This window comes from Hyperolius riggenbachi, chromosome 8 (assembly GCF_040937935.1).
Source record: "Hyperolius riggenbachi isolate aHypRig1 chromosome 8, aHypRig1.pri, whole genome shotgun sequence".
Taxonomy (NCBI): domain Eukaryota; kingdom Metazoa; phylum Chordata; class Amphibia; order Anura; family Hyperoliidae; genus Hyperolius; species Hyperolius riggenbachi.
Window position 1 is genome coordinate 286,237,081 of NC_090653.1, and position 9,650 is coordinate 286,246,730.

General features: G+C 45.9%; 1 protein-coding gene across 1 annotated transcript in view; it reads left to right on the forward strand.

The window, feature by feature from the left end:
- The window catches only part of CCDC187 (coiled-coil domain containing 187), a 136,367-nt gene extending 132,273 nt beyond the window's left edge, over positions 1 to 4,094 (forward strand). Inside the window, exon 25 of the mRNA XM_068248019.1 lies at positions 3,030 to 4,094. Within this exon, the coding sequence (XP_068104120.1) occupies positions 3,030 to 3,077 (48 nt within the window). The 3' untranslated portion in view covers positions 3,078 to 4,094. The remainder of the gene's footprint in view (positions 1 to 3,029) is intronic.
- Positions 4,095 to 9,650: the final 5,556 nt, after the last annotated feature.

Genomic DNA, 9,650 nt, shown 5'->3' on the forward strand with positions numbered 1-9,650 from the left:
GAAACTCCATGGCCACTTGTAGCCATTCTCTCAGGTGAATGCTGCTCACAGCTGGGATGTGTTTGACTTTGAGGACAGTGTGAGTGCTGGCAGTGTGTACAATGTGACTGCAGTGTTTACATTGGCAGAGCCGGCAGTGTGTACATTGGCTGCACCTAAAGGAAACTCATTATTGACGCTCCAATTACAGTAACCAGAGCCATTTGTTTGCATTATAATCATTGCTAAAAGAGCTGTACAATAATTCTATTAGTTGCAACAACAGCCGACACTCAGTCCAGGGAGTGAACAATGTAACTCGTCGTCCAATGGACACAGCTTTATGGGTACTGCAGTGTCCTCTGATAGGGACTAAAAAGTAATGTCAGATTAAAATGGCATATGTGCAAAACAAAGTCAGTATACTGACTATGGCTAAAAGCGACAGGCTCCAAACAGCTGCCCGCAGCCCTAGTGACTGAGAACGTTTCTCCTAGGAGATCATTTGTCTTCTTCTTTTTAGGCCTCTTTCCCAGTGGGACGTTGCGTTTGATGCGACGTTGAAGTATCACAACGTGCCCCTAACGCAACGCATGTCACTTTTGAAGTGTGGCGTTAAATTGCCCTGCATTATGCGTCTCTTGGTTCGCCGTTTTTGTTGCATACTGATGGAACGAAAACGGCGCATGCGTCACATTTAAAAAAAAAAAAACATTACTGAGCATGTGCAAACTGTCCAACGCAGCTAATAAGGTGTATAACGCACAGCATGCAGCACTTTCTAATAACGCTACACGTTACACACAAACGCAACGTGTGCACTGTGAACGTCGCACATACTTTGTGTTGCTGTGCGTTAGTCTGCGTTGTTACTTTGTATAACGTGCAACTTTAACGTCGTACTGTGAAAGAGGCCTTAAAGAGAGTCTGAAGCGAGAATAAATCTCGCTTCAGACCTCATAGATAGCAGGGGCATGTGTGCCCCTGCTAAACCGCCATCGCGCCGCTAAACGGGGGTCCCTTCACCACCAAATCCCCTCGGTGCAGCGGGGGAGCGCTGCCTGGTCGGGGCAGGGCTAACCGCCGCAGCCCTGCCCCACGCGCGTCTGTCAGCGCGTATCTCCGCCTCTCCCCTGCCCCTCTCAGTCTTCTTTCACTGAGAGTGGCGGGGGAGAGGCGGCGATGCGCGTCTGATAGACGCGACTGGAGGCAGGGCTGCAGCAGTTAGCCCTGCCTCCAGGAGCGACCAAGTCTGCGACCAAGTGTTGCAGTGGGGGGTTTGGGGGTGAAGGGACCCCCTTTGTGCGGCGTGATAGCGGCGGTTTAGCAGGGGCACACGTGTCCCTGCTAACTATGAGTTTTGAAGCGAGATTTATTCTCGCTTCAGAGTCTCTTTAAAGTAACTTTTCAGCACCCCGCAATTGAAAAAGTATCACAAAGTAGGTGAAAAAGTCCTATCAACATTATTCTGAGTATTTTCTTGCTTGCCGGTGGTGTAAAAGGTATTTTATTGACAAAGGACTTGATTCACTAAACTGTGATAACTCATATCATGGTCGTTTTCGTGCGCTTTTTCACACAATTGCGAATTTGCACGCGCAATCATGAATATGGCCGTGATATGAGTAGTCACGGTTTATGAATCAAGCCCAAAGGGTGAAAAGATTACCTAGGCGAAAAAGTGAATTGCATATGGGCCAATGTGTTTTCTCTATAATATACCACATATTAGAGTCGGTCTTTCTTTTTCTAAACAGCTGGTAATAATTTTACATACAAGATGATAATCAAATATAAGTAGAAATACCATAGCTTAACTTATCTTATTACAGAGACATAATCTCAACAAATTTAACCCAAATGACCAGGGGCGCCTCTAGGCATAGGCAGTACAGGCCATTGCCTGGAGTGCCATTGGTCCTGGGGGGGCGCCATGTTGCTGGATTAAGAACCGCTCCAAAATTAAACCCTGCCTCCAGGCTAAGCTCTGCCCCCGTGGGTGTTCTATTACTTGCTTCTGCTGCATCTACTTAGCGTCTTAGTCTGTGGGTATTGGCAGGCAGTGCAGGGCTACGGGAAAATGACGTCTGAACTCCAGCACTGGAGATTGTTTGTGTCTCCAGTGCAGGGCTTAGGGCACAATTTTCCCGTAGCCCTGCTCTGCCTGTCAGCGCGGGAGTTTTGCAGCTGGAGCTGCAGCACTAAGATCATTGGGGGAGCTACTGCATGCCAGAGGGAGGCCAGGAGAGGAGTCTTCTGCAGGTGAGTAAATGTTTTTTTTCCTTATAGGTGCACGCAGGTATTAGGGCTATAAAGGGGGAACTAATGGGAAGGGGGGGAGAGGAGTCCTGCCTATGTGTATTTTCTGGTGAAACATTGCCCACATTACATGTATTTTCTGGTGAAACACTGTTGCATTACAGTTATTTTCTGGTAAAACGCTGCTGCATTACAATTATTTTCTGGTGAAAGATTGCCGCATTACGATTATTTTTTTGTGAGACACTGCCGTATTACGATTATTTTCTAGTGAAACGCTGCTGCATTACGATTATTTTCATGGGGGGGGGGGGGGGGGGGGGCGCCATCAGGGTTGGGGGGGTGCCACAGGTTTTCTCACCTGGAGTGACAAAATGGGTAGAGGCACCCCTGCAAATGTCAATTAACTCAAGAACAATAAGAACTACATCTTTCAACGGTATATCTTGCTGAGTTCAGGAGGGGTGCACTAGTGCAACAGAGTACCTGTATTTTCAGTCTTTCCTTTTTATGCTGTAAATTACTCCCTGGGTGGTTTATCTTAATAATGTGAAGCCTGGTACACACTTTCAATTATGATTGGCCAATCACTGACCAATTTTACCACCTCCGTGTAGTATGAGTGCTTAACTACACAATCTTCTCATAGTATTCAATACCATCTCATACCACATGGAGGTGGTAAATTGGCTGATTGGTGATTGGCTAATCATTATTGAAAGTGTGTGCCAGGCCTAATACTTTGGATGTTTTTTGCTGTGTGGTTATTTCTGTCGTGTTTTCCCCTCCAGCCTCCGGCTATCGCTGATCTGTGGGTGGTACGCTCAGGAGGTGAATAAGCCGATATCTCGAGGAAGGAGCCGCTTTACCGCGACAACCAAAGACGTCCGCAGAGAGATGAGATCCGCTCGCGCTCTGCTCCACTTGCTGCTGGACAAAGCTCTGTTTTAATCAAGCACTTTTTTATTATTATTTTTTTGCACTGTTTAATTTATAAATTGTTATATTATTGGATGAATCATTCAGGGAGGGATGTGATTGGAGGAGCTGGTTGATGCTGCAAACAAAAATATAAAATAAATTATATTTTAGCGCTAGCCACCTACATCAGCTGAAGCGACTGGAAATCACCCTGAAATCTTGGCTATGTTCGCACTTGTAATGCCTGGTACACACTATAAGATTTTCTGGCAGATTTACTCTCAGATCGATTATTTTGAACACGTCTGATCGATTTCCATAGAAGTGAATGGAAAATCGAACTAAAATCAGATCGGACATGTTGGAAATAATGGATCTGACAGTAAATCTTCCAGAAAATCTCATCATATGTACCGTAAGACCGATTGGAGCGTACATTGAACTGGTCTTATCCACTTTGAGCCAAACAGACCGTCGCAAGTGGGAACAGAGCCTTACACCGCAATACTTTTTTATATGTAATTAGCTTCAACGGAACCCTGAGGCCGTTTTCACACTCAAAGTCTGCGTCGTGGTGTAATGCCCAGCCACATCGCACCACAACGCAACGCACAAAATCACAAACCTATGACCTTGCAGCAGAGTACGCCGGCAGGGTCATGTGCATAGCGTGTGTGTGCGTCACCCATTGACTTCAATACTTTCTGACACAGCTGCGTCGCCACCGAAGTCCGGCGGTAATGGGCTGTTGCACCTGCATCGGCTGAGCGGCAGATCAGGCACTTCCGCGCAACGCAGGGGATCGATCGCAGTAAGTGGGAAAGTCTCCATACACTTTCATTGCTTTTAAAGAGACACCTGAAGCGAGAAAAATAAATAACGATATAACGAATTGGTTGTGTAGTACGGATAATTACTAGAACATTAGTAGCAAAGAAGGTATTCTCATTTTTATTTTCAGTTATATAGTTTTTTATTATTACAATGCATCATTCTCTAATATTTGCAGTTTACACACTACTCAGCATTCTAAATGATTTTACAGAGCAGGCTGTGAACTTTTGACCTGTTCTCTGCAGAGAAAAAGAAAATACAGTGAGGCCTGGAACCCACTGCAAAATGCAATCGCTAATCGCAATCGCTAGCGTTTCGTATGAGCAGTTTGTAAGCGATTCCTTGAGCGTTTTAGGGAGCGATTTTAAAAAGTGTATCAATTTGCCAGCGGTTGTGTAGCGATTAGCGTTTTAAAGTCTGATTGGTCCTTTCTATTAATTTTGTTACAGTGTACATTAACTTCAAAACGCTAGCAAAATCGCTCCATGCAAGTTTTGATGAGCGATGACGCCAGCGATTATATACTTTACATTGAAGCGCAAACGCTAACAAAATGCTGCATGTCCTGCGCTTGCGATTTTGCTTAATCGCAATCACTTCTGTGGAATTTGCACTATCCATTTACATTGGCAGAGCGTTTAGGGAAATCGCTAGCGATTTATCACGCTCCCTAAACGCTCAAAAAATCGCTCTAGTGGGTTCCAGCCCTGACTGACAGTTGAGATAACAAGCTTCAGAAGACAGAGCTCTCAGCGACTTTGAAAGTAGTGGCGCTCAATGGCTCTTTTGCATAGATAACAACTGAAGTTTCTTAACTCTTCCTGTACTGGAAACAATATTAGACTTATGTCACTGCCCCTCATGTTTTGTTTCTTAGCGGTACTACACATACAAATCATCATTTTATTTTTTTTTCACTTTAAGGCCCTTTGTGGCAAAATAGGATAACTGAACGCAGGTTTAGCCTGCAAGTGTAAAAGGTGCCTGAACTAGATCTTTGCCCAGTTGAGCCCGCCTCTTTCATGGTATGCTCTACATACACAAATAACGCTACTAGCGCGCAGTGTCATCCCTATTCGATAGCCGGTAGGGATGATCCTAAATTTCGCTTATGTGAAATTTCATAGAAAAAAGTTTGAACGTTGTGGTTATGTGTAATCATAATTGCAAGCTGAATTGATTTTGCGTGATCCACTCGTAAGTTTCACGTTACATGAAATTACGAATGTGGCAGTCATAAAAGTTTTTCAGATTATTCAGCAAAAAAAAAAAAAAAAACAGAATAGTTAAGTTGAATAGGAACAAGTCATATTTTTTTTTTTTAATAAAACTATATCGTTTTTGAGAAAATTGATTTAAAGAGACAAAAAAAAGTTCCCCTGGGGGTACTCACCTCGGGAGGGGGAAGCCTCAGGGTCCCAAAGAGGCTTCCCCTCCTCCCCTGTAGCTGCAGGCAGTCCAGCACTGGCTCCCCCGAAGCGACCCGCAATCCTCCCCCCCCCCCCCCCCCCCCCCCCCCGACAAGCCTGACAAGTGCTGATTTATTTACCTTTCCCAGGCTCCAGCAGGGGCGCTGTTGTGGCTCTCAGCACGGAGATAGGTGGAAATAGCCGATCTCTGTTGGATCCGCTCCACTACGCAGCTGCAGGAGACTTGTTACAGCTGATACAAATCCTGCAATACAATAAATCTGCAGTGTGTCTACTTCCTGCTTTCATGGAAGCAGACATAGGGTTAACATCCTGTGTTTACAAATTAGCTGCTCAGCCAAGGCAGCCAGCGGACACAGCTGAGAGATCAAATTACAGTGGTGATTAGTCACAGATGAGGGGAAATTAGACAGGCTAAACTCTCTAAACATACAGGGCGCATTGCTCTGTGTTTTTCTTCTGTCCTGTGCAAGAGTTCAGGTCCACTTTAAAGGGATTCTGTGGGGATGTGCTAAGGATAAAAACCACCACTCTATCTAGCCGCCGGCACCAGGCATCATTCGTCTGTCATAGCTGAATAATACGCGATGCCGTTCACGTCATTCGAAGCTTACTGCACAGGCGTAGTACGAAGTTTTCTTGTACTGCGCCTGCACAGTAAGCTTCCGATGACGCGGGCGGGAGCGAGCAGGGCCGCGCAGCTGCAGTTGGATGGCGTGCCGCGATAGACCGGGACCGGCGGTGGGGAACGGCGGATCGGAGGAGGACGGCGTGGGACATTACTGCTACATGGGGCAGATAGAAGCCCCAGGTAAGTGTCAGTTTTTATCTTTAGCTCCCCCCGCCCCCCCACAGAACCCCTTTAAGCCTAATCCATATTGTGACAAATGTATTACCCTTCGTTTGTTTATAATGACACCACAAGTATTTTGTAACGCAGCTCAGCATTGAATATAAATATATATATATTACATACAGCACAGTTTGTACTTTAATACTGTTTTATTATTAATATTTATATTCAAATAAAAACCTTGTATTTGCTTCATTTTCTCCATATGTGCAATATAATCGGTGATCTGTATCTAACAAAGACTATTGGCTTGATTTCCAAAGCGGTGCTAACAGTTAGCATGCTGGTGAAAAGCACCTTATCACGCCTAAACTCAGTGTAGGCGTGATAAGTTTAGGTGTGATAAGTTTAGGCATGATAACTATAGCACCAACTGGGTTAGCACCGCAGTGCACAGCTGATCAAACGTTTTGCGCTAGCAAAGTCTGGTGCACGTCGCATAGAGTTTAATGGCGCTGCTTTGCATGCGGGACTTTGCGCGCGATCTAAACTTATCATGCCTAAACTTATCACGCCTAAACTTATCATGCCTAAACTGGCTTTTCACCAGCGTAGTGCAATGGTTATCACGCCTAAAGTCTTTTAGTGGGTTAGCACCGCTTTGTGAATCGAGCCCTATGAATTCAGCAGGATGAAGAAGACTGCAGAAGACTAGAAAGCAGACAATACTGAGGGGGAAAGTATGTGTCTGTGTGGGTTTCCTCTGGGAACTCTGGTTTCCTCCCACATCCCCAAAACTTATTGGCAGGTTAATTGGTTCACCCAAAATTGGTGAAAAAGTGCCCAATTTCCTGAACAACTGATCGTCCAACCCGATCGTTGCATGCGATCGGAAATGATTGGCCCCACAAACGGAGTGGAAGATGGTAAGCAATCTAATCAGACTAAGGGCTTGTTCACACTTAGGCTCCCTGCACACTGCGTGCGATTACGATGGTTTTTACATCCGATTCTGAATTTTAATCGTTACTGCATGCTGCGTTTTTTCCTCCGTTTTTCTGTTGATACCAATCAGGGAAAATTGGAATTGCAAATCGGAATCGCAAAACGGATTTGCAATGTGCAGGGAGCCTAGGAGCGATTTTGCTCTTTTCTTAGCGCTGCTGATTTTTAAAAATCTTTCTTTCTATCCAATTGCAAACGCGGCTCCTGCACCATTTTCTGAGCGTTGCGGTTCAATAAAGTATAGGGAAATCACAAAGTGCTTTAAAAAGCACTTTGAATTGTGATTTCCCGAGCGATTTAATGAATAAATACTTTGCATTTATTCATTTCCGGGTCAAAGAGTTCACTTCCTGACTGACGTCAGGAAGTGAAAAAAAAACCCATTTCTCCACAAAAGAGCTTTTCTAAGCGGAAATCACTCAGAAAGCTCTTGTAAAAGTGCTTAAAGAAAATGCTATAAATCATTCAGCTTTTGCGCTAGCGATTTATAATGTGAATAAGGCCTACAAGAATCTCTTTGAAATTTGGACGGATGGATAGAACAACGCTCATTGTCGATTGGCACTATTAACGGTATCCGATTGATCATACGGTTGATTGTTCTGGAGATTGTACCATAATTGGGCAGCTTTAGATGGTGGTAAAGATTAAGGTGAACACTAACAGGATCATTTTTAGCAAGGAATCCCCCGAGAGATCAGATAAATGTGTTTGGAAATAAAATATCGTATTGCATCGATTATTTCACTATCAACAAACCAATCTCTACTTCCTTTCCATCACAACCAATTATAAAAAACAGTTTTTCCTATCGAACAAATTGTTGTCGAACAGTTGCCTTTAGAATTGTTTGCAGTCGATTTGGGACATCAAGGTTTATTTTCTGCCAGTCCTATCGCATTTGTCTGATCACTTGAGCAACTTTAGGTCGCATTCACAGTGGGACTTTATGGTAACGCAGCTTACGGCACTGCAATGCTAATCCTATGGGCCGTTAACAGTGCGACATTAAAGTTACGTTAAAAATGTTGCGCTATGGTAACTCACTGTTGTACCATTATTCGGCACCTTTTAGGGATACTCGATGAGATGCTGCTGTTGCACCCGATTGGACCATTTCCAAGATGTATAAGTTTATATATTACCATCAAGCAAGAATCATTAGCATTTCACTGACCATCCCTGCTAGTGAGAGGTCATAACGTGTGTGTGGCAGTGACCAACACCCCTGAGGCCTCTTTCACACCAGACAACGCGTGCTGGAGTCGTTCTCCTGTACACTTTGAATAGCCTGCGGCGTGTCGTCGGGAATCTGCGGTGCGACGCAATCAGCAGCGGTAGCTATTAATTGAACCCGACGGGAAAACGCCGGCGCCCGGCATTTCGACGCACCCGGGAGGGAGTGAAAGATGGCGCCTGAGGGATAGCCACGGTCATACAGGGCTCCGGCTCTTATTTTTATTTTTCTATCTTTTATTTCTATATTTTTCCCTTGGACCTCCCTGGTCATGCAGCAACTCAGTGGCAGATTGCAGCCACCTGCCCCATGGCTCGATCGCCCCAGAGGCATCCGACATTTTTGGGTGACCTGGATCCTGGAAGCATGGAGTATTAGGCCATGGAATCCATGCAGGGAGGGCCACCGATCCGAGCTCAGCGTCATGTGGAATTCTGCACCGCGGCTGCACAGTGAGACCAGGACGCCGCCAGAATGAGCAGGAGGTTGTGCACCGCTGCTCCCCCAGCTGTACGGAGTACCAGGGCGAGAGCTCCCTCTGGTTCCCGCTCCATCATACCAACCAGGGGTTCCCTCGCTGTGCAGCCACTGGACACCATCTCTGGACAGGTCAGCAATCGCCGCCGCTGCCACGTGGGGGTTAGGCATCACCGCTCCGACCGCATGCCAGCCGCAACACAATAGAGCCACATGCTGGCTGCAACACGAGACAAGCCTCTGCCCTGCTACAGCCACACAGGCCATCCATCGATGCGGCCAGGGAGCATCCGACTGCCACTGCTACACTAGTTGGGACCTTACCACCGGGACCCGCAGGTACTCCAGGCATCTTGTGCCATCGGGCTGCCAGATCCCTCTGCACAACGGGACACAGCACGTAGGTCGCATTGATGCTGTGGCCAGACTAGCACAGCATGAAGCAGCTGTCCAGTCCTTTTGGACTACTTTTGGCCTACAAATCAAGCCACACAAGATCCACACTGGACTAGGCCACAAACCTGGGATATAATCTTTAAATGCAGGACAGTATCCAAGCCACCAGCCAGCCAGTCATCACTGCAACCCCAGAGGATTCTAGGACTCCCTGACTCTCTCTCATTTCTCCTCTATTCTTTTCTTCCTTTGTTCTCTTGCTCTCTTCTACTGTCCTGCTCTCTCTCTCTCTCTGCACTTTCCAAGGCTAGAGCGGGGC